Source organism: Marmota flaviventris, chromosome 16 (genome assembly GCF_047511675.1).
Source record: "Marmota flaviventris isolate mMarFla1 chromosome 16, mMarFla1.hap1, whole genome shotgun sequence".
Taxonomy (NCBI): Eukaryota; Metazoa; Chordata; class Mammalia; order Rodentia; family Sciuridae; genus Marmota; species Marmota flaviventris.
The window spans coordinates 44,928,667-44,954,880 of NC_092513.1; the positions used below are offsets into that span (position 1 = coordinate 44,928,667).

The 26,214-nt window shown below is 31.7% G+C and overlaps 1 protein-coding gene across 4 annotated transcripts in view; it reads left to right on the plus strand.

Annotated features, from left to right (window-relative positions):
• Ss18 (SS18 subunit of BAF chromatin remodeling complex) overlaps positions 1-26,214 on the plus strand; it is an 81,297-nt gene that overhangs the window by 51,012 nt on the left and 4,071 nt on the right. The window contains exons 6-10 of one of the 4 annotated variants that reach the window (XM_027935701.3): positions 9,494-9,661; positions 10,292-10,396; positions 13,272-13,364; positions 14,076-14,198; positions 16,978-17,111. In XM_027935701.3, the coding sequence (XP_027791502.1) occupies positions 9,494-9,661; positions 10,292-10,396; positions 13,272-13,364; positions 14,076-14,198; positions 16,978-17,111 (623 nt within the window). Of the gene's footprint in view, positions 1-9,493; positions 9,662-10,291; positions 10,397-13,271; positions 14,199-16,977; positions 17,112-26,214 lie in introns of those variants that run through there. The other 3 variants (XM_027935699.3, XM_071602831.1, XM_027935700.3) reach the window with 3 other exon arrangements.

The window sequence follows — 26,214 nt, forward strand, 5'->3', positions numbered from 1 at the left end:
GGTTAAATAATACATCTATTCCATGAATAGGAATTGGAATAAGATGTCATGTGATAACCTAGAAAGACAGAGTTGGTGCATTAAAAACGTTTAATAAAGCAACAGATACATTTATTGGAGTATAGTCAAATAAGAATAGGAAGACCTTCTGAAGATGACCAACAGTTATATTTGATAGAATCAGCTTATTTTTCATTCCCAGACATTATTAATTGTAGCTTTCCTTATTTCCAGAATTTTACTAATTACGTATTCAAAAGGAAAGGGGGTTTCACCAATTGTTACATTTGTTTTACAAATTCCATGTAAATAATTCTTTTTGAACTCATATATCTTGGCAGGATCCTTGGACTAAATTGATTACTTTCTTAAAGTGAAAGATTAAATAATGGTGCATTTAAACATCCTGATTCACTGATTGCATAATTTCTAAAATATCAGTTGGTTAGAATAATCAAGTTTTTTCTTTTTAAATTGCCACAAAAATTTGAGATTGTTTTATCAACTGTCATTTTATTCATAGCATCTAGTTTATTTCTGGTTTTGGTTTTGTTTTGAACAGTATTAAGAAAGTCTTGATTCATTTAAATGGTAAGTTCCAAATCCATGGTTTTTAAATACCATGCTTTTTATTAGTGTGCTCTTTGATTAGACTGATTCAGAGGCTTGACATTAGAGTAGTAGGACAGTTTAACATTTAATTCTGCATACCTGTTGTAATAGGTATGTTTCCTTGTGCCTTTTTGCTATTAGTATATATAAATCTACCTCATTTCTAAAATAGTATTATTATTTGTATGAACCTAGAATATATTTTAGCCTAACTATATCTACTTTTAAAACATTTTTCTAGTTTTTATTATTACAAATAATTCAGGAAGAAAAATTTTTGTTTGAATAGTTGTGTTAGATTTTCATAAGACAAATTCTGGAATAGAATTGTCAGGATAAAATACATGAGAATTTAAAATATTTGAGAGAAGTTATTTTCAATAAAGATGTAAAGGATGTGTGAGGTCACATCCCTAGAGTATATGGAAGTGCTGATTTCACTACATATCTATGGTATTAATTTTTTTAATCTTTGCTGAACATATAAAAACATATATATAAATATATATATATAAATATAAATATATATATATATATATATTATATGCCCAAGAGCATTCTACTTCTGAACTACATCTCAGTCATTTACATTTGATTTTGAGACAGGGTCTTGCTAAGTCTCTGAGGCTTTCCTCCTGCTTCAGCACCATGAGTCGCTGGGATTATAGTTATGCACTGCTGGATCTAGCAGTCCTCTTAACTTTTATTTCTTTGATTATTAGAGAAGATTCTGAACTTCTTCAGTTATTTGCCATTTGTGGGTTTTCTGTGAATTGCCTCTTCATGTTCTATATTGTGTGGTTTATACCTCCATTATTAATTTGAAGGGGTTCTTTATAGATTAAAGCTGTTCAAATTATATGAATTTCACATAAATCAAACATTTTGTTTATTTTTAAGGTATGGCAGTTTAGTTTTTTGAAATGGTTTATTCCAGCAGAAGGATTCTGAAAATGATAATATTATTTTCATGAAAAAAAATATAGTTATTTTCTAATTGTAGAAGAATGTTGATTCTAAACTTTCAAAATTGTGGCCTAGATTTTAGTAATTATTGGTAAAATGCTTATTCAGCATGCTTATTAGCATATTAACAGGTCTGAGATTCCCTACAGGAAAGAAACCAATTTGATTTGGTTACCCTAAGTATGTTCACAATGGAACTTTTTCTTTTTTAGTGTTATTACTTAAAAAATTAAGAGTGTTGACTTAAGGGAGAAGTGAGTGTATTAAAAGCTATGGTATTAGAAGACATACATTATTTAACAAGTAGATAATAGGAAGGAAAAAAAATCTGACGATTATTACCACATTTTAACATGGAAGCTTAGACTAAATAGGACTAGCTGGTAAGTTGGGAGGGAAGCCAAGAGATTATAGTTTCTTAGAAGCTAAGGTACTAGTTTTTAAAATCAGAGAATTGTGTGAGCAGGTGAGGTGAGGATTGAAAAATAACTTGGATTTTATGACAAAGATGGACAGTTTTATGGAGGGATTGGGGCAGAAGCCTGACTGACATGTTCATGAGAAAATTGAAAGAGAAAAAAATGGTAACAGTGAGTACAATTATTTCTAGTTATTTTTTGATATAGGAGGGGTAAAAAAGGATTAATAGCCAGAAGACGATATTATGTCAAGAAATATTTTTTAAAATGTGGGAAGATGTTAAGTCTTGTATTATATGATAGGAATGATACATTAGAGGGGAAATTGATGATGCAGGAGAGAAAGATGAGGCACAATTGCAAGAGCCATTCATTTGAGTCACTGTGAGGAGTTAGATGGTACAGTTCCTAGGACTACCCTTAGCTCTGAAGCTAACTGAAATTTTAGTCAATTGTGAAATTATAAGGGATGACCTCCTAGTCTGGCCTTATTTCTGACACCAATTACAAGTTCAAGGGTTCCCTAAACCATCCTCTGGTTCAATCATGTCTTTGGAAGGATTCACAGAACTCACTGAGTGCTGTTACACTCATAGATAGAATTTATTACAGAGAAAGTATACAGATTTACATTAGTTAAGGCAAGAAATGCATAGTGCGGAGCCCAGAAGTGGTACCCAATGCAGTGTTTACATTATTTTCTCCTGAAGCAGTCAGGATGCTTTCTCTCCTGGCATGGACATGTGATGATACAGAGTATTGCTAACCTGTAGGGTTCATCTGAGCCTTGATGTTAAAAGATTTTTTATTAGGGCTTTATTATGTAGGTTTAACTGATTGCCCACATGGTTGATCTCAGTCTCTAGTCATAATCCCTGCTCTATGAATCCATATCATAATCCCGAGTCAGGAGCTATAGGAATCCCCAATTGTTTGTGTGTGTGTGTGTGTTTGTGTGTAATATAATATACACATAATATACATATATCTTATTTAATATAGTAATAAGTATTGTGATGTTATGTAAATAAAATAATTACTTTTAGGGGTTGAAATTATAGGGGATGGTCCCTAATATTGGCCCTCACTTTCGTGAAATTATAGGGGATGGTCCCTAATATTGGCCCTCACTTTTGTGAAATTATAGGGGATGGTTCCCAAGACTGGTCACACTTCTGCCTTGATGTTACTGAATATATATACTGAATATTAAGTATGACATAGAAAATTTAAAATGAAAAATATTTTAAATACTCCATGTAAATGTCATATTTGATCTCCAGTGTTTTGGTTGAATGAGAATTGTGTATACCTTCATTTCTTTTCACTGTTAAAATCAGCAAGTCTCTGAAATACTGCTAATATTGCAAGTTTCTGTTACAAAGAATTTTAGGTTTATTATAGCCATTACATTGTAGTTCAGACTATATATTTTGTTTATACCTTTGAATCAGTATTGCCTATATTGAATAAATTTTTCAAGGTCATGATTTTTCCCCTATACATTTTTTCTAGTTATAAAATAATGTTTAATATGAAAAAAACCTAAAAATACAAAAAACAAAACAAAACATAGAGCACAAAATAAGGATGATCTCTAATCTTGGTATGTAAGTTTTAAATTATTCCTTAAATAAGTCCAGTTAAGTACAGTAGTCTGTACTTAGGCTATTTGTAGCAGCAAACTTATAGTTATGTAAATGTAATTATTTATAAATATTTGTTTATTTCCCCCTAGACTCTTCAGTTCTTAGAAATCAGGAACTGTGTTTTGTTTGTTCACTATTTTGTCCTATTTGTTGATTGACTGATTAGCTAGATATGTGTTCTCCTGCCATAACAAGTTAGATAAATCAACTTTCTTCTTTCTGATATTGTCATCTATCAGCTTTCATTCCAAGAATGAAACAAAGAAGGCCTTGTTAGTTAACTATCAGGTAAAATGGATAAATGGATAATATCAAAATCTTCTGGGTTTGGGAAATAAAATCCAAGTGAGTTTCACTTAAAACAGTAACTGAGCAGAATTCAGGTTCATTATTTTAAGGGTTCACAGGAAGTTGCAAAGATGAAATAGAGATGTTCTGTGTACCTTGGCCCCAGCTAGCTCTATTTGCTGAAAACTCCTGTTACTCTTTCCTCATTTCTTAATTTTGTTATTTTGAGAATATTGAATAGATGGAATTATACAGTGTTTGACCTTTTGAGATTGTTCACAGCATAATTAATACCTTTGGTTTTTTTCCAAATTGTTTCATATAGTATCGGTTTATTTATTTTTATTGTTGAGTAGTACTCCATGGTATGGATGCACTACAGTTTGGCCTTTTATATATATATTTGTATTTGTATTTGTAGATGGACAGAATGCCTTTATTTTATTTGTTTATTTTTATGTGGTGCTGAGGATCGAACCCAGTGCTTCATGCATGCTAGGCAAGCACTCTTCCACTGAGCTACATCCTCAGACCTTGGCCTTTCATCTATTGAGGAACATTTTAATTGCTTATAGTTTTGGGGTTTTTACAAATAAAGATGCTATGGATAATCATATGTGTCCATATTTTTTATTGGACATTAATTTTCATTTCTCTGAGAAATGTACCCAGGAAGTGTAATTGTCTTGAGTTATAAAATGTGCTTTACAAATTACATTTTAATAAATATGAAAAGTCTTGCTTATTTGTAGTCTATTCCTTCAGAATTTTTCTGGTTAGAATAATCTATTCTTTGCCAGATGATTCATAATTTTCTGACTTTCCTGCTCAGTAACAAAGCTAGGTATTCTAATGTAGCCTAGCTCCGTGGCTATCTGGTTGGGTAAGTTAGGGTCTTCACAACAGAGATACATGTGCCACATAAATGTAGATCTTTTGGAACTCATTTCAGTGAACAACAGATGTTTGCCAGTGACTTTTTTTTTAAAAAATCACTATTGTGTAATACAGTTGAAACTATTTAAGAGGAATCCTTTTAAGAAGAGTTATCTAAATAGCATAACCTTTTATTTTGCTGGATTTATTAATTCACTACACATCCTTTTCCCAGTTCTCAATCATGAGGAAGTTAAATATATAGTCTAACTCCCAGCCTAGTGTATAAAAAGCCCTGTGAATTAAAATTATGCCCTTGAGAAATTAATGATTTCTTAACTCAGCTTTATTGATATTTTGAGGTGGATAATTCTTTCTTGTGGGAACCTGTCCAGTGCATTATGGAATGTTTAGCAGTATTTCTTTCCTCTGCATACTAGATGAAAATTGCACCCCGACCCCCCAGTTTTTTAAATCTTTTTCTCCCTTTTTATTGACACATTATAATTATATATAACAGTGGGATTTGTTATAATATATTCATACATGTAAACAATAAAACAGTATAATTTGTTCATTTTCATTCCCCAGTACATCCCCTGTTCTTCTCTCCTTGTTCCTCCCGGCTCCCCTTCTCCAACCCTGGAGTTGTGACAACTAAAACTTTCACCAGATTTTGCTAAATGTCCTCTGGAGGACAGATTCATTTAAGGCTGAGAATCACAACTTTAAGGAACGGGGAATGTGAATAACTGCATATAAGATGATCTGTGTCACTAAAGAAATGATAACAAAACATTGATGATATTGTTCATAACTTTTAATACTTCTATGAGAATATCTGTAAAAATTTCATGTTATTAAAAAAAACCTCCCCCCGCCTTCTCCTATGGATTGAACCCAGGGGCATTTTACAACTGAGCTACATCTATCCCTACTCCTTTTTATTTCTTATTTTGAGACAAGGTGTCGCTAAGTTGCTGAGGCTGGTTTCGAATTTATGATCCTCTGCTTCAGCCTCTCAAGTAGCTGAGATTACATGCCCCACTGCATCTAGTCAAAAAAGTTTGTATCACTTAATGAGTTGTTCTTTGTTTGTATCACTTAATGAGTTGTTCTTTTTACTAACTAAAATGTATCATGGTTTTATTTTTCATTAGTTACTTAGGTAAGTAACCAGCTAAGTTTGTGCCTAGCTACTAAGTTTCTGGGATAATTGTACATTTTCTTATTAAGCTTTTGTTCGTTTATCCTTGGTATTATGTCCAAACATCTGACTGTGAACTATTTAAAATTCTTGATGTGGACAGACGTATAATTTAGTTATGTAGAGAATCTTTTTTTTTCATTTTAAATGACTGCTTAAACATATAGTAGTGTAGCTACTTGAGTTTGCTAGAATGCAGGAATTTTTCTCTTGTAAACCAACTATTAGTACTGTACTTGAGCTATAAGTGGCTTATTTTGAGAATAATTGGTTAAGGAACAAGTAGTAAAATATGAATAGTAAATGTGAAAATGAAAATAATGATTGTCAACAGTTTCCTTATAGAATCAATGCTGATTCTTATAATTATTGGTAAATTGAGGAAATTTCTTATATTTTAGGGAAATTAAGTTGATAATACCTGTTTTCGTAAGGGTTGGGGAGGATAAATAATATATATAAAGCTTTTAGCTTAGTTCATGGCTCATAATAAGTGCTCATTTAATGTTAGTTATCATTTTTAACTATGTTGAAATAATTCTTAGATTAATGAAACAATTTATAGAATTTTAGTGTGTTGGTTTGAATCTATAGATATGAATAAGTGAATATGTCAGAACATTTTTAAAATATTGTTTCAAAACTCTTCACAGATTAATTAAAACGATGTCTGTGAAACCTTTTTTCTTCTTGATCTATATAATTGTAAGTCATTGAGATTGTGGTAATTCCTGTCAGATCTTTGTGCCAGTTGGCTTTTGGCCCATCGTCTGGTATATAAGAAGTACTCAAATTCGATCCTCAGCTTACTCTTTTAAGAAAATTGTTTCTGACTCAGATAAAACTAAGTATTAACCATCTCAGTGGAATCAAGAATTTCAGTAATATAAAGTACAGTAATTTGGGGAATATTTTATGTTTTAAGATATGGCTATTATTTCTGTAGAATATCTAGAAGGGTATAAAATTCAAAATGGAAGTAAATAACATGGTAATTTTTTGTTTTATGTCCTTGTAAAAAGTATTTTCTTAGTAATTAAGATATTAGTAAGAGTCTTCATATATTATACTTTATAGTGCATCTTAACATCAAAATGGTTTAAGGAAAATATGAGGAATATCCCTTAAGCATATACTAACATATAATGCTATTATTCACAGAAAATGGTTATTTATAATAGACTCATTTTGTAGTTTTATTTTACTCTATAGTGTACATTTTTGAAACTTACTTTGGGGTAGTCTTTTGAGATTTAGCTCTTATTTTCATTAGTGTCTCAGGAGATGATACTCACACATTACCACTGTAGCATATTTCTTTATCATAAAGAAAATGTTTCCTAAACAATCAGAATTGAAGTTATAAAATCGTAATTTTTTATCTTTAGTGGGTAAGTCTTCAAGGAAACAATGAAAAGTACGTTTTTATAGTAGAGCAAGCCTGTTCATTCTCTCTGTGGTTTTAGGCTTGATCCTGAATGATGTTAGGATCCTCAGAAGGAGAAAAGTGACTGAGAATAAGGGAAGGGTGGTAATTGAGCTCTTTGGGATTGGAATTGCTGATGGTCCCAAAAGATAAAGCACAAGCAGCATGGTCTTTGCTGTCTAGAGCTTAAGCTAGAATTACTTTTCTCCTTTAGAGCAAAGCTTAGAATTTTATTATGTATCTTTTTGGATCCCCCCCCCCCCAGTTATTATGGTTTTTCTTTTTAATTTTGGTTTCAATGCATAGAGTATACACTAGTTGTATTGCTACTTTCAGTTAAGGCAAGAGGTTTTCAGACAGTGTTGGAGAAGAAAGACACAGCAAAACCTTCATTTCCTGAAGATAAATTACACAAATACTCAATCAGGTTGCCTATTATACTGTGACTCTTAGTTTCAGTACTTAATTATATATAAAATATACTTGAAATTGTAACCTCAGTTAAGCTCATTATGGTCTTAGAACTTTTTTTTCTGAATGCAATACCTTTATTTTATTTATTTATTTATCTGTGGTGCTGAGGATCGAACCCAGTGCCTCACACATACTAGGCAAGCGCTCTACCACTGAGCCACAACCCCAGCCCTAGAACTTTTTTACAGCAAAACTTGTTTCTGAACTACAGACCAAATATAGCTTATTTTTTTAGTAGAGCTAATGAAAAATAGTGGAACAGGTATATGCTTTGAAATCAGATTTGAGATTTGTCTTAGTCCCAACTAGTGTCTATTAGTTATATAATCTTGATCTTTGGATTTCTTGGCTGAAAATTTGAACTTAAAAAAAAAACAACAACAATTTGGGATTGTTGTCTGGTAGTTAGTTGTTAGGGGTTTATAGGAAATGAATGTGAAAGCATGTAACTGGCAGTGTAACTGTGCATTAAATGTTAAGTTTTCTTCCTCTCTACTCTCACTGAGCTACTTAGTTCCTATTATTAAGAGTTTATTTCCTTGTTGAAAAAAGGGCTGGAAGTAACTTTTGAAAAGACTTATTTTACAATGATAAAATTAAAAGGAAAAGAAGAATTTGGAAAAAAAAGTAGAACAGAATAAGATGAATAGGAGAAAAACATTAGCTTTGAGAGAGCATTCCTTTGGATAAAATATTTCTTTACTTAGAAAGTATTTCTGCTTACTTTGTTACTATTATGATAGGTCAGTAATACTTTTAAAGAGGTGATTTTGCTTTGCATTGTTTTCGGTTGTTTATTTAAATAGTTGAATGATGAGCTCTTGGCTCTTCTAGGCAGGTTTTCCTGTAAAACTTTTCCAGGCTCTTGATTGTTTCTTTGCCTTTTATACTTTCTTCTTAAATTGTCCCCAGGACAGTCAAGGGGGGAGTATTTGTAGCTGTATAAACAGTAGACTGGCAGTGACTCAGGAGGCTGAAGCAAGAGGATTGCAAATTCAAGATCAGCCTCAGCAATTTAGTGAGGCCCTATCTCAAAATAAAAAGAACTGGGGATATGGCTCCAATGGTAAAGTGCCCCTGGGTTCAGTCCCTAGTCTTAAAATTAAATTTATGAAATTCTACTGATGTGTTTGCAAATGTTTGTATAATTACCTTTTCTGTCATTATTAAGTGGCTATTCAAAATAAAACAAAATAGAAATCCAGGAATTTGATTTATTTCTCTTCATTTGACTACTGACTTGTGTATTTCTAAAAAGGTGGTATAGGTAAATATTAGTTAGAACATGGAAAATATGTACATTCAAGATATTCATATATTTTATCTATTTTGTCTTTATTTATTTATTTATTGAGTGACTAGAATACTGCTCTAGGGGTCAACTACCATATATTGGTTGTTTATATCCTTATTTATAGGGTTTTTTAAGGTGTGGGAGCTTTAATTCAAAGATTTGCTTTTAAGTTGATTTTATTATGTTTATTATATATTTTGTATTATAAACAGAATCTTGTAATTCTCTGAAGATGTTAAAATTCTGTGCAAAAAAAATTATGTGCATAATGTTTATTTTCAGGTCCAATGATGCATCAGCAGCCCCCTTCTCAGCAATACAATATGCCACAAGGAGGTGGGCAGCATTACCAAGGACAGCAGCCACCCATGGGAATGATGGGTCAAGTTAACCAAGGCAATCATATGATGGGTCAGAGACAGATTCCTCCCTATAGACCACCTCAACAGGGTAAGATTACATTTGGAAAATTTCCTGCTTAATATTAATAACAGTAATTGAAAGGCTTTGAGTTTAGTGAACTTTTTGTCTAGGCATAGTCGGGGGTTTTTGTTGTTATTCCCCCACCTCCAAAGACAGTGGATGTAGTAGGTATGAAGGGTCCTAAGAGTCATTAAATAAATAGGAACTTCCTGATACACATCTTTCTCTTATCCTAAAATTTTTATATCAAAAACTTGCTAATTTGCATCAGGAAATACTGTTTTCTCTTTTAGAAGTTTAGAATATATGGCTAGGAACAAGCCCAATTTTATCTTGATGTGCTCTAATATCAAAATGAAAAGGAAATTAATCTTCTACTAAGTTGAACCTATTTTTAAGAACTTAGTATTTGTTTTTTCTGAGTTGTTTTGTTTGATATTGCATGTGTGGTCTTAATGTTAATTTTAGTAAATGTGGTATGTAGAATTACTGTGTTTCTATGTTTGTGTGTGTATATGAATAATTAAAAGTACCAGAAATGCCAAAGTGTTGGAGGGGAATCTGCATCTGAAAAATAATCTCTCATTACATCAGAATAGAAAGCCTTTGATGACAGAGAACGAATTATTTACATCTTGACTGGTTGTGGTTTTTCAGGCCCACCACAGCAGTACTCAGGCCAGGAAGACTATTATGGGGACCAATACAGTCATGGTGGACAAGGTCCTCCAGAAGGCATGAACCAGCAATATTACCCTGATGGTAATCTCTCCTAACGTTAACCTTCCCATTTTCTATCCCTGCCCGACATTAATGTAGACAGTGAAGATGAAGAAACTATCAATTTGTTTCTTCTGAATTTAGAAACACTTTAGTAATTTAAGTATTAGTTTATAACCTAATTCAAAGTATATTTTGAGTAGCTATTCCATTAGTACCATCAGGAATCACATTCTGTCATTGGAATCCTTTTCGTATATAAGAGGATCCTTTCATATCTGTGATTGCTCATTTGAACTGAAGCGAATGTTATTGATTTACTTTTTTTTAAATAACAGCTTTATCAAGATACAATTCACATACTATAAAATTCAGCTATTGGTTTACTTTTATACATTGTATAAATACATGGAGAATATAGTTCTCGAATATCAGTTAACATTGCATACTTCTCAAAGAACAATGTTCTGTTGTGTACATTAGTGTTGGATTTGAGAAGAATTAGGGGGACTGTACTCTATCACAGGATATATAGATTTGTATAGATTTAGTAGAATAAGCAAGATAATTTAGAAACCAGATTTTTAGTTATTCAGCTTAGTGGGTTTCTTTTGTTTTGTTTTTAAAGAGGGAAGGTAGATTGTGAAAAAATGATTAGTAAAGATCACATTTTAAGAAAATCTAATTAGTAATAATAAAAGTATACAAGTAGGTTTTCACTGTGCAGTTTTTTAAATATTTCTTTGTTTGAAAATTCTTACAATGTAATTTTGAAGAAAAAATAATCCAAATCTGTAGATATGATAAGTCAAGATGTAGTCATATTATAAAATAATTTGTCTTATTATGAAATGATTTCCCAGAAAATTCATTCATAGTAAACTCCTTTGGCATATTTAAGTTACTTAGTAGAGAAACTGAGAATTTTAAAGCTAAAGCATCAGGAGCTGTTGACTAGATACTAATGTAAGCTAGCAAGAAGATATAATTTGGTGTATTTGAAAAATTGTTTCACAAAAACTGGTTTGGGAATATTCAAATGTTAGAGCATGGAGTATATGTAACTATATTCTTCTTTCTGTAATTAGATATTCTTGTAAAATTTAGTTCAGATTTTAACAATTTGAAATACAATTAGGGAAACTTAAAGTGTATTAATATAAAGAAATGTACATTGGTACTCTAAAGACACTGATTTTTACCACAGAGGCTCTAAATATTACAGGAAGGGCAATCATCTATAATATTTACATCATTAAATGTTTATTAGTGATAATGACATATGTAGATTATTCTTGTTTAGAGAATGATGTATTTTTTGATCTCAGATTTTTCTTGCCATGAATTATTTAGAAAGTTGGCTTTTTTATTTTTTATTTCATATGTACACATCGTATTTAGCTTTTTCTTAAAAAAAACTTAGTAATTTTAGTATGGACTATAGATTTTTAAAGAGTTGAAATCAACTTTGTTAAGTTATATTGTTGAAGTTAATGATTATTTTACTTGTTTAATTTTTAAATGATTTAGTTGAACTTATTTTTTTGGGTCCTAAGTATTTCCTGAAATGTGAAATTTGCCTTATTATAAATATGACCTTTCTATTCAAAATAGATAGGTATGTTATTTTTGTAAATATCAAAACCTTAAGGTTATTGTACTTTTTTATTACAGTAGTGGATTTTTTATTTGTACAGTACCATTTTTGCATTAATGTGTATAAGTATGTCTTGATATATGCATTAAATATTCCACTTATAGCAACAATTATTTTCTTAAACAGCATTGGATATTTTTTTCCCCATGTCCAGATAGTAACGTAGATGAGGAGTTGGCAAACTTTTTCTGCAAAGGGCCAGATAATAAATTTTTTAGTCTTGGTAGGACATATTGTCTTGGTCTCAACCACTGAATCCTTACTTTTTTTATGAAAGCAGTTTGACATAGTACTTAAATGAATGGCCATGACTATATTACAATAAAGCTTTATTTACAAAAATAGGCCACTGGTTATATAAAGCCTACAGGACACAGTTTGCCTACCTTTGATATAGATAATTACGTAGTGGTTTGGGAATATTCAAATGTTAGAGCACTGAGTATAATATTTATTCATTAACCATATTCTTTCTTCTATAATTAGACATTCTTGTAAAATTCAGTTCAGATTTTAGCAACTTGAAAAGTCATTTTCTACATTTAGTGAAATTTATTTAAAGGATGAAAATAGAATCTAGTTATCTTACAGGTGAAATTTATTATTTCTTAAAATTGAAGGTGTACCCTAGAATTTAACACTGTTAATTTTAAGAAGGTATATGTTTATGGTACTCCAGAAATATTTTCTAAAGACTTCTAAAGTGGCAGCATTAATAAATATATTTTGCACCTGAAAACACTTTGAGATTATGTGAGAAAATGTTAAGAGTGTGAAAAAATTGTTTCAGTTTCTTTCAGGGGAAAAAAGTTATGGAGCTCTTTTATATTTTGCATTGTTTTTAGCATATGCTGTGGAATTGGAGACCAGCAGAACAGGTGTTTGACAAAATATGATAATTGCTTCTTTTGTTCATTCTAATTTAATTCAAGTTATTTACATGTGAAAGGTCTAAATGCTTTCATTCTCTTAAAAAAAAAAGAAGATAAAGTTTTTCCCTCCTCAATGAGGAATATCAGAGTCAAGTCTATAAGTGTAATGTTTCTAAAACTACTGCTTTTTGCTTTAAAAAAATTGCACGTTATCTCAATATGAAAACAGTCACATTTGTAAATATTTGGCTAATGCAATTGAAATTATTTTTTATGTATTTCCATTTCTTTTTCTTTTTTTCAATTTTATCTGAAAGTTTAAATATTTTTAGGGTTTTCACTCAGTGGCCATTAACGTTTCTTCCTGTCTCTTGTCGAATTGATGTAGGTCATAATGATTACGGTTATCAGCAACCGTCGTATCCTGAACAAGGCTACGATAGGCCTTATGAGGATTCCTCACAACATTACTACGAAGGAGGTATCTATATACCTTCACACACATACATATATATCCCCTTCTACAGGAATGAAAATTCTTGCATAAGACAACTTCTACCCATGCAAAGCTCTTGTAGAATACTAGTTGCTGGCTGTCTTAAAAGTTATAGGGAGCCCAAAACAATCAAAATAATTTCCTTACAAATATTTAAAATGTATAACCATGACTTGCCATTTCTAACAACAATAAAAAGACTAAAACATTTAAAAATAATTTTTTCCTCAGTGGAAATTTTCTATTTGAACATAAACCCATCAATCCAATTTTTTTTCCCCTCGTGTGTGTTTACATATGTATAATTTTACATATAAGTATAGTGCCTTTAGGAAACAGCTTGCTGATCTTGTGTAGCTAGTGTGTGCTCTTGTAGCTGTCTTTAATTTTGTCTTTTTTATTTTATTTAGCATAGTCATGATCTTATGACTGTGATGTTCCAGTAAATGTAATGCTCGTATGGCAGAGACGCTGAAAATGCTGCAGTTCAACCTTGCAAAATTGGCTTTAACTGCAGTTTGTTTGGCCGAAATCCTTCTGTTTGGTTTGAGTTTTTCTTTGTTTTGTTAACTTTTAAAAATCAATATGGCATTTTATTTTGTTCTTGTGTTGTTGGCTATGCATCTTAGAGGGAAAAAGTTAATTCAGCAAACTTCTCAGTGTTTTTGTTTTTCCTCTTCTCCAATTATCCTTTAGGAAATTCACAATATGGCCAACAACAGGATGCTTACCAGGGACCCCCTCCACAACAAGGATATCCACCCCAGCAGCAGCAGTACCCAGGGCAGCAGGGCTACCCAGGACAGCAGCAGGGCTATGGTAATAACTTTTAGCAATTTTTATTCCCCCCATCCCAATGTGATGATTTCTTTTTTGAAATATGAAAGTGGAGATATTTAGCATTTAGTTTTATAAGAATTAGTTTTTAAAAGTCATAGGTTTAGCCTAGTCTCCTATTAGAGCATTTGTTTAAAATATTCCTCTTAGATAATAATAATCATCCAAAGATCACAAACTAAAGGTAGTTAATTGACCAAAGTTAAGATGTGTAGTCATTTAAAAGACAAGAAAAAGGAATTCTCAGACCTAGTTGGTATTCATGACCAGCCAATAACTTTATATGTGTTTGGAAAACTAATGATTGGGATTAGAATTAACTATATGTACATAACTTGCTTAGCAAATTTGTTTTTAAAAAAGAATAACTGTTAACTACAAAAAATAACATTGAGCTGGGTATGGTGGTGCATGCCTGTAAGCCAAGCAGCTCAGTGAGCTGAGGCAGGAGGATCGTGAATTCATCATCAGCATCAATAACTTAGTGAGGCGCTGTATCAAAATAGAATAGAAAAAAGTGGGGCTGGGAATGTTTCTTAAGTGGTTAAATTCCTCTAGATTAAATTTCTGGTTCCAAAAATAAATAACACTGAATGATGGGGACCTGCTATCTCAGTCTTAAATTTTAGGCTACTATAGTCATTTTAGAAAATAAGGTTTAATAACATAGAAGTAGCTGCTTTTTAATACTAATACCACCTCTTGCTAACTTGGTCTCTTTTTCACATCAGTCATAACTTACTGTTTATAGTAATTGATTTAAGCCCTGCTATTCCTACTGGCACCTTCGTCTACATATGATAGAAAATCTAAAAATCCAAGATCAGGATGAAATTCTCTTGCCCTTTCAACATAAACATTAGAACTGATATTGGGAATCAGGTATATTCCTAAAGAAGAGAAGCTGTGGTTCCTTGATTCTAGATCTGTCTTTAGAACTATTCCATGCATTTATTATTTTTATTTAACAAAGAAGTTTGGCATGATGCCTCGAACCTGTAATTTCAGTGACTCAGGAGGCTGAAGCAGGAGGATTACAAATTCAATACCAGCCTTAGCAACTTAGTGAGACCCTGTCTCAAAATAAAAAATAAAAAGGGCTGGGAATGTAGCTTAGTAGTAAAGAGGACCTGGGTTCAATCTCCAGTACAAAACAAACAAAATGACAACAAATAAACAAAGGAACTTGTTTACCTCTCCCCTTCATGACTATTTAGTGTTTGTATTTGGAATAAATAGAATATTCTGATTTTATTGCATTTGCATAAGAACAAATGTGATGTGACTTAATCAGGCAAATTCATTGACTTAGGAGAAACATAATCCTCATTCAGAAGAGAGGGTTAAAGAAAAGTTAATTGATTTAATAGAAAATTTAAAGTTTTAATAAATGACGATATAGTAAATGATAGATGATTGGATTTATTTAAAATTGGAAATTTATTGTTTTCTGTTGACACTTTCTTCTGTAGTCATTGTTTTTATGCCTGGTTTTGAATGACTGGCAGAAAACATTGAAGTGTCAAAGCTTTTAGCTTATGCTTTATAAAGCATTCTTTACAGTAGATAAGAGTAGAATTTCTAAAATACACACATTTGTTTAGCACACCAAATTAATTCCTTGCTATCTCTGGAACTTGAAATCATTTTTGTGGGTTAAGTATTAAAGGTGATTGATTCTCAGATTAACCTTTTTTTAAAAAAATTATAGCATTAAAATTATGCATAGTATTTGGGTTCATTTTGACAAGATAAGACATGCAAGGATTTTTATTTTATTCTCCATTCTTCTCCCTTCCCCTTTTCTTTTCCATTCTCCTATTTTCTCTCTCCTCTGTTGAACTTCCTTTCACTACTTTATTTATTTATTTTTGATTGGCATTTTCTACATATATACACAGGTAAAATTCTTTTTGGTACATTTATATATGTATATAACAAGCTATTGTTAAACGGGTAGTTTCCTTCTTTCCTCCCTTCCTCCTGTTCTCCTTCTATTCTACTGATTACCTTATATCTTTCTGATGTCCAATCTTGTTCTCTGCCACTTTCCTTCCCTTATTTTGCTTTAGCTTTAACACATGAGGAAATGTTCTTCTCTTAATTTTCTGAATCTCAACTTATTTCACTCCATTTCCATTCATTTACCAGCAAATGGCATTATTTCATTCTTCTTTATGGCTGAGTAGAACTCCATTTTTCAGAGTAACTTTTGAATCAAGTTTTTTCATATTCAACCTGTGACTTTTCAGATTTTTAGTTTCTGTTTTAAAATACTGTCTAATAAGTTTACTGATATAGAGTATAGCCATAGGATTCCTTTGATGATGGCATATGTTAATCAATGCTTGGTCTATATTTTGAAATTATTTCATAATTTTTCTTTGAATCTACATCTTTTTCTTTTGTTTCTTGCTTGCTTGCAGTTAACTTTCCAGTTACAAATTATGAATTTTCAGTGTGTAAATTAATTGTTATTATACTTCATAATTCCTTGAGTATTTCTTCCCCATTTTATTTTATACATTTACTAATATCTAGGACATAACACAAAATAGTTTTTATTGAAGCAGCATTAGAGTATTTCCACTCTTACAACCATTGAAATTTATTTCACAAAGCATGTTGGAAAATCTTGGTACCAAACTTTCCTTTGTAGTTTAGATATGAAAATATAGTAACATCTAATTTAAAACCCTTCTCAAATTCTAGAAACGTACTATATTTTTGCCTAGACTTGTCTTTGTGAATTATTTTATAGGTCCTTCACAGGGTGGTCCAGGTCCTCAGTATCCTAACTATCCACAAGGACAAGGTCAGCAGTATGGGGGTTATAGACCAACACAACCTGGACCACCCCAGCCACCCCAGCAGAGGCCTTATGGATATGACCAGGTAAGTTATTGGGTCAGCTGTGGAACTGTCACCTTGTTTGTTCATTGTTGATTGAGTATTTTTCACTTGAAAGTTCATACTTTCTTCTTTTGTTTCTGGGACATTTGTAAGTAAAAAATGTTACTTTTAAGTTTCTTTCATGGGAAGCTAGTATAGTTGATCATAGTCACTCTGACATGTAAAACACATCTTGAAATATGGCAATGGTATGTTCTCATTCTCTCTCTCTCTTTATTTTATCCTTAGGCACACTTAATATAGGTATTTCTTCCTCATGTTTATTGGTGAAAACTTTGCCTTGACTTGGTGAGATTTGAAATCCATCTGTGTTGTTGCTTTTATTAGCTCCCCGCTTATTTCTCGTGCTTCTAGAAGTTGTATGGTTTTAGATTTTACCTTTAAGTCTATGATCCAATTTTGAGTTAATTTATTGATATGTTACAGAATATGAATTGAAGGTTGGTGTGTTTTCTTTTCTACATAGCTAATGTTCTCAGCTGTTGAGGACTCTTTTCTCTACTGAGTTATCTTTTTACTTTTACTGAAAATCAGTTATCCATAAACATGTCTATTTCTGTTTTATTGATCTATTTTCATTTCAGTACCATACTGTCTTTATTGTTACAGTTTTATAATAGTCTTGAAATCAGATAGTGCTAGTTTTCCAACTTCATTCTTTTTTCAAAATTGTTTCATCATTGTAGATTCTTTGTATTTCCATATAAATTTTATAATTAATTTGTTAATTTCTACACAAAGCCTACTTGCATTTTGATTGGAATGTTCTTGAGTTTGTAGATAATTTGGGGAAGATTGTGATGATATCAGTGAGTGTTTCAACATACGAATACGAATTTCCTTAAAAAAAAATCTTTTCAACAGAACTACTGTTTTCAGTGTATAGATCTTAACATAGCATTTGGCAGAATTATCCCATAATTCTGCTGTTGTAAATTTTTTAAAAATTTCAATTTCCAGTTGGTTGCTAGTATATATAAACATAATTTATTTTTGTATATTGATATTTTATCAGAACTGTAACCTTATTAGTATCATTTGTTATATCTAGTAGTTTTTTTGTAGATTACATCACATTTTCTATACAGAAATATTGTCTTACTTCTTTTTTTCCAAACAGAATGTTGCCCCCTCCTATCTTCCCTGCCTCAACTACAGTTTTAAGTAAAAATATTTAGAGTGGACATTTTTTGTCTTGTTTCTGATCTCAGATGGGAGGTGATCAGTTCTTCATTCTTATGTAAGGCTTTTTTTTTTTTTGGTAGATATCTTTTATCAGGTGTGGTATTCCTAGTTTGCTGAGAATTTTGGGGGATTGTGATTTTCTTTTTTTAGTTTGTTAATATATTGAATAACATTGTTTTATATTCAAATTTTAAGTCAGCTTTCTTATTTGAAATATACTCTTATTTGGTCATTGTCCTTATTTGGTGTTATCCTTTCACATATTGGATTTGATTAGCTAAAATTTTATTTAAAATTTTTCCACCTATTTTCATGAGGAATATTGTATTCAAGTTTTCTTTCCTTATAATGTCTTTGGTTTTGTTATCAAGATCAAGTATTAGTCTATAATAGAGTGATTTGGAAAGAATTCTCCTTCTACATTTTTCTTGCAGAATTAGCAGAAAATTGATAATATTCTTTTTAAAATACTTGGTACAATTTGCCGGTGACTTGGGCTTGGAGATTCTTTGTTTAAGTTTTAAATTACAAATTTAATTTCTTTATTAATTATAGGAGTGTTTAGGTTTTCTATTTTTCCTTGGGGAACTTTTTTTCTAGAAATTTGTTCATTTATATGTGCTGTTGAATAATTTCTTTATTAATCCTTTTTTAAAGATTTTTTTTAGTTGTAGGTGGACACAATACCTTTATTATTTATTTATTTATATGTGGTGCTGAGGATCGAACCCAGTGCTTCACGCATTAGGCGTGTGTTCTACCACTGAACCACAACCCCAGTCCCTTTATTAATCCTCTTACTAGCTCTAGAATCTATAGTGATAGTACATCTCTCATTTCTGATACTGGTAATTTTTATCTGTCTTTTTTTACCTTGTTTATCTGGCTGGTTTTTATCTACTTCATTGATTTTTGAATTAGCTGTTGGTTTATTTTATTTTGCCCATTTACTCTTCTGTTTTCTGTTTCTTTCTACCAGATCTTTATTATTACTTCTGCTTACTAAAGTTTCATTTGCTTTTATTTTTCTACTTTCTTAAGAAGGGAGCTGCAGCTTCATTGATTTTTAGGACCTTTCTAATCTAAGTGTTTGATTCCATATAAGTGCTCTGAAGCTGCATTACACAGTTTTTATGTGATCTGTTCTCATTTTCAGTAAGTTTGAACTACATTCTGATTTACTTTTGATTTCTTTTTTGACCCGAGTTATTTAGAAGTTTATGACGTAATTTTTAAATATTTAGAGATTTTCCAGATTTTTTTAAGTTATTGATTTCTAATTTAATTTTGTAATTATAATAGAACATAGTTGCTGTGGCTTGAATTATTTTTTGTTTATTTGGATCTATTTTATGGCCCAGAATGTGGTCTGTGAGGGTATTCTATAAATGTCTATTAGATCAGGTTGGTTGATAATATTGTTTCGTTACTGGGGATTAAACCCAGGGACACTGTATCAACTGAGCAGCATCCCCAGTCCTTACCCTCACTTTTTTTCTTTTCTTTTCTTTTTTTTTTTTTTTTTGAGACAGGGTCTACCTAGATTGCCCACAGTGGGCTCAAATTTGTGATCTTCTTGTTTCATTGTCCTATACCTGGGATTGGAGGCATGCACCACAACACCTGTCTGTAGTAAGTCTAGGTATTAGCTGATTTTTTTTTACACATTGAGAAAGGAATATTAAATATTGTCTATAGCAATACATTTTTCTATTTCTCCTTTAGCGTTGTCCAGTTTTGCTTCATGTATTTGGTCTCTACATTTTTTTTTAAAGAGAGAAAATTTTTTAATATTTATTTTTCAGTTTTTAGGTGGACACAATGTCTTTATTTTATTTATTTATTTATTTTATTTTAGAGAGAGAGAATTTTTTTTTAATATTTATTTTTAAGTTTTCGGTGGACACAACATTTTTATTTTATTTTATGTGGTGGTGAGGATCGAATCCAGCGTCTCGCGCATGCCAGGCAAGTGTGTTACCGCGTTAGCCACATCCCCAGTCCTTGGCTCTACATTTTTAAGGCACATAAATCTTTAGAAGTTTTAGTTTTCCTGATGAATTTATTTAACATTATTGGTATGGCTAGGTGTATCATCTTTATTATTTTTTCCCCTATATGTCACATCTGATTGTTCTCTTTTTCTTATTTTGATTTTTTTCCTTTTTTTTAAAGAATAAGCTTTATTTAAATATATTCACATAACATACAATTCACCATTTTAAAGTGTACTATTGCCAGGCGTGTGGTGTATGTCTGTAATCCCAGCGGCCCCAGAGATTGAGGCCAGGAGGGTCTCGAGTTCAAAACCAACCTCAGCAACAGAGAGGCACTAAGCAACTCAGTGAGACCCTGTCTCTATATAAAATACAAAATAGGGCTGGGGATGTGGCTCAGTGGTCAAGTGCCCTGAGTTCAATTCATACTACCCCCGGCCCCAAGTGTTATTCAGTGTTTTATAGTATATCCACAAAGTTCTACAGCCATCACCACTATTTTCAGTTTAGACATTTCACCACCTAAGAAAGAAACTATACTCATTAATAGTCACTCATTTCTTCCTAAATACTCAACCTCAGGCAATAGCTAGTTTGCTTTCTTTCTCTTTGAATTTGCTTATTCTGTACCTTTAAGAAAAAAGGAATTATATAGTAAGTGGTATTTTATGACTAGCATTTTGTTTTCTTTCATTTAGCATAATGTTTTCAGTGTTTGTCCATGTAGTCATTTCAAGTGAAAATAAACCACTTTATGTATAATGGTGTAAGAGCCTTAGCATGGCTTACTTTTATTTCTTTTTTTTCCTCAACCTTCATGTTAGTGTTACAAATTTTACTTATACAAATATTATAAACCCTACACTATATGGGATTTATTTTTTTAAAATCATCCTTTAAAGTTATTTAAAGAATAAAGAAAAAAAATGTTATACCTACATCTTAACCTACATAGTTCCTGTTTCTTGTACTCTTCATTCCCATGTGTACATACATATGTACCTGGTATCATTTTATTTTGCCTGAAGAACTCCTTTACCATTTCATGAAATAGACATCATCTGGTGATAAATTCTTGCAGCTTTTGTACAGTTAAAAAAATATTTTTTTATCTTCATTTTTGAAAGATATCAACTATGGGTATAGAATCCTAGGTTGACAGATTTTTTTCTTTTTCTTTTTTTTTTTTCATAATACCTTTATTTCACTTATTTGTTTGTTTGTTTATTTTTATGTGGTGTTGAGGATTGAACCCAGGGCTTTGCATGTGCTAGGGGAGCGCTCTACTACTGAGCCACAACCCCAGCTCCTAATTTTTTTCTTTTCATACTTTAAAAATGTTTCTCTACTGTCATCTTCTTTACTTTGTTTCCAAGGAGACATTTGCTATTATTCTTTGTCTTAGTGTGTCTTTTTTTCCCCAGCTGCTTTATAAGGTTTTTCTTTCCCTTTATCAAATTGTTTGACTGTAAATTTTTCTCTTCTGCACATTGTAATTAGAGAATTCTTTGTATAGATTTCTTCATGTTTATAATGCTTAGGATTTGTTGAGCTTCTTGGATGTGTAGCTTTTAAATTTTTATCAAACAAGAAAAATTTTTGGTAAAATATTTTTCCTGTCTCTTCCCTAGACTCCTTTCTCTCTTCTGTAACTCATATATGTATATATTCTTTTTGTTTTGTTTTGTTTCCCCTTGGTACTGGGGATTGAACCCAGGGCCTTGTGCATTCAAGGCAAGCACTCTATCAACTGAGCTATGTCCCCACCCCTCCATATATGTATATATGGCTGTCTGAAGTTGTCCCAAAGCTCACTAATCCTCTGTTTTTTTAATTAAAAAAATTTTTTTTAGTTGTAGAAGAACAGAATGCCTTTATTTTATTTATTTGTTTTTTATGTGGTGCTGAGGATCAAACCTAGTGCCTCCCACGTTACAAGCATTCTGCAGGTGAGCTACAGCCCTCACCCTAATCTTCTGTTTTTAAATCTGTTTTTCTTTCCATTTTATTTTGGGTTTTGTTATATCTTGAAATTATCTAATCTTTTCTTTATTGTCTATTTTGTTTTTAATCTTCCCCAAGATTTTTTTTTTTAATCTTGGTCATAATAATCTGCACCTCTGGAAGTTTTTATTGGTCCTTTTAAAGTCTTTTTATGTGTCCTTAAAATTTTTGAACATATTAAAGAAAAATTTATGCTTTCTGCTAATTCTTGTCATTTCTGGTCAGCTTTGATGATTGATTTTGTTTCCTCTTTTTTGTGGGTTACATTTTCTTCCTTTAATAATGTATGATAATCTTTGGATTCTAGACATTATGACTATTACTTTGTTGGGGGATAGATATATTTGTATTGCTAGAGATATTCTTGAGCTTTGTTTGAGATTTGGTTTAAGAAATTAGAAGTGCTTTCGTCTTTTCAGATTTCCTTTTAAAATTTTTTTAGGCAGGACCAGTGCAGTATCTAATCTTAATTTAAATGTTCCCAACTCTAAAGGTAAAAGCCTTTTGAGTACTCTACCAGTGACCTTTGAAACATAAGGCTTTTTCACTTTAGCTGGCAAAAGGGAATAAGTACCATTTCTGTTCCTATGTGATATTGTTTCTTTTTCTTTATTTTTATTTTTTGGGTACTGGGTATTGAATTCAGGGATACTTGACCACTGAGCCACATGCCCAGCTTTTTTTGTATTTTATTTAGAGATGAAGTCTCACTGAATTGCTTAGCTCCTCACTTTTGCTGAGGCTGGCTTTGAACTCGATCCTCCTGCCTCAGCCTCCCCAGCCACTGGAATTACAGGCATGTGCCACCAGCTAGATATTGTTTCTTATAATCCTCTTGTATGTTTCTTCCCTCAACCCTGGGTATTTTTCTCACTCATTGATGTATCAGTACTCTGTTGCATACTTAAGGATTCTTTCCACAGGTCTTTATGTGCAGATCTTTCTCCTCTTGTCCTATTAACTCTAGTTACCTGTTTTTCCTCCAGACTCTAAGCTTTATCTCCTTAATTCAGAGCATCTGGCAGGCTCAGCCTGTTTCCCTCCATCCACTACAGCCTGGAAATTCTCGAGGCAGTAAGCTCATCTCATTTGTTTTCTACATCTCAAGATTCTTGTTCTTTGTTGCCTCTGTCCAGTATTCTGAATACAGTTGTTTCATATATATATATAATTTTTATTGTTTTAGGCTAGAGAATAAATCCATCTTTAAAAAAATATTTATTTTTTAGTTGTAGTTGGACACAATACCTTTACTTTATTTATTTCATTTATTTTTGTGTGGTGCTGAGGTTCGAACCCAAGGCCTCACACGTGCTAGGCAAGCGCTCTACCACTGAACCACAACTCCAGCCCAATAAATCCATCTTGGCCAGAAAAAAATGCTTTAATTTTTCAGCATAACATTTGTCTCCATTTGATGGATTCTTTAGTTATTGTTTATTGTCACATTTTACTTTCCTTGATGTAAATTCTTTAAAGACATCACTTTGTATATTATTGAGTCTTCATTACCTAGTAGACAGAACATAGTCAAAAATATTAATGAATAAAGTATAAGTAGATGCATAAGGCCATTACTTTTTAGATTGAATGGCAACCACAAGAATAGAGAAAAGAGCCCTCTAAAAATTATTATGAAAAATTATTGTGAAGACTTTTAAGTGATTAGATAAGTTGAATGAAGGAAATTAAAGATGACTGGTTATTCAGTTTTCTATCACTGGAGCTTTTCTCTCTCATTGCCTCTCACTAGACAATCTCTTTTTTTCATATTTAGTTTCAATTTACTATGGAATTAACTCCTAAATCTCTACTTCTAATCTGAATTGTTCTTTTGAAAATCAGATGCCTACTGAACATCCCTACTTAGGTGTATCATATGTCTGTTAATTCAGTATAACCAAAACAAACTCAATAGTTTTTCTCCACCCAAACTTATTTCTTTTTTCAATGTTCTTTTCAAAGAGAGGGGTACTGTCACCAAGCTGGAATGCCAAGTATCATATTTAACATTTAAGTCTCCCTTCCCTCTCCCCGTCTGATAAGTGACCAAATTTTTTTGGGGGGGGGGTTCTCTTGACAGTTCTTTTTTTTTTTAAATAAATATGTATTTTTTAGTTGTTGATGGACTTTTATTTTATTCATTTATTTATAAGTAGTGCTGAGAATTGAAGCACAGATAGTAACAAACACATGCCAGGCAAGTGCTCTACCACTGAGTCACAACCCCAGCCCCTCCTGAAAATTCTTGAATCTATCCACTTATAATCTTCTGCTTTGTCCTGGTTGAGATCATTATCATCTTACCTTTTCGTTCATCATGGCAAGATTTTCCATATTGTCTTCTTTTTCATTACTTCTTGACATTCTTGAAAAAAACTACCAAAGCAAGAGAAACTGAGGCTTGGAGTGTTGGATTGATTTACTCAAGATAACAGAGCTAAGAAGTGATGAGGGTGAATGACAAATTCTCAGTGAAAAGAGCCTGTGCTCAATTTATTATACTGTGGTTCTCCTACGCCTGGGTTTTGCTTTCTTCAGTTTCAGTTATCTTCTGTTAGCCACAAACTTAAATATTATGTCTTAACTTTTTTGAGAGCACATTCACATAACATTTATTATAGTATATATATATATATATATATATATATATATATATATATATATATATATATATATATATTTGTTATATAGTTATTAATCTCTTGCTCTGTATACTAACAAATTAAACTTTACCATAGGTATGTCTGTATAAGAAGAAAATAGTATATGTAGGGTTTGTTACTATCTGTGTTTTTAGGCATCCACTGAGGGTCCTGGAATGTATCCTTTTTGCACAAGGTGCGGAACTATTCTACCACTTTGTCACCAATAATATTAGTGAGAAATTGAGTAGTTTGCAAAATATTTTCATGGGTTTTTTTGGGTTGCATAACTTTTGAATTAGGATTATAATCACCCTTACCTTGTCAGATGAAAAAAATTGAGATTCAAGGAAAGTTAGGTAACTTCTTGTCCAAGGTCCAAGAAAGCCATTAAGTGGTGAAGGTTATTACTAGAAATTGGCTTCTGGCTCTAAACCCCGTATTTATAACCCATTATACTGCCCTCGAGTTTGCTATTGGTGTCAGATACAGTTATACATTTTTAGGCTTGATTGTGATTTGGTTTGGCACTAGCAATATGGTTGAGTGTGGTCAAGTTATTTAAACTTTGAGTACCTCAGTTTCTTCATCTATAATATGGAGATAATATTTACTGTAGAGGTTTATGTAGACACAAAGGACTTACTACATGTCTGACACATGGTAAGGTCTTAGTTATTCGGGTACCATAAGGGTTAACTTGTTAGTATTAACTAGACTTCTTTTTCTTCATTACCTTAGCTCTGTCTTACAAAATAATTGTTAGCTTCTACTGCTCATTATTGTACTCTTTCTTTTCTTCCAACTTCTCTCAGCGTGATATACCCCTGACTTTTTGTTAGCTATTCCTTCTATTAGAATTATTCCCTGTTCTCTGCTTTCCGAATCTTAGTGTTTTCTTAAGGTTCCCACATTCTCTGAAATATTTTTCTAATTATTTTAGTCTATGCTAATCTTTTCCTATCTAAACTTTTATTGAATTAATCTTCTGTTGTGTAATTATACTTTAATTATTCATTTCTAAGTCTTCCTTCTCCATTTTTAACTTTATTATGGTGATGAACAATGTGTTCTGTAAATGTTTATAATTACTTAGATATAATTTATCTGGCATACATTATTGAAGGTGTCTTATGTGTGAGGCTTGCCTGAATACTTGGGGCATAAAGATGGATAAGATAGGCTCCATGTCCTCAAGTAGCTCATAATGTAGTAGATAAATTATAGCTTATATTTCTGTGGCATAGTAGTTTT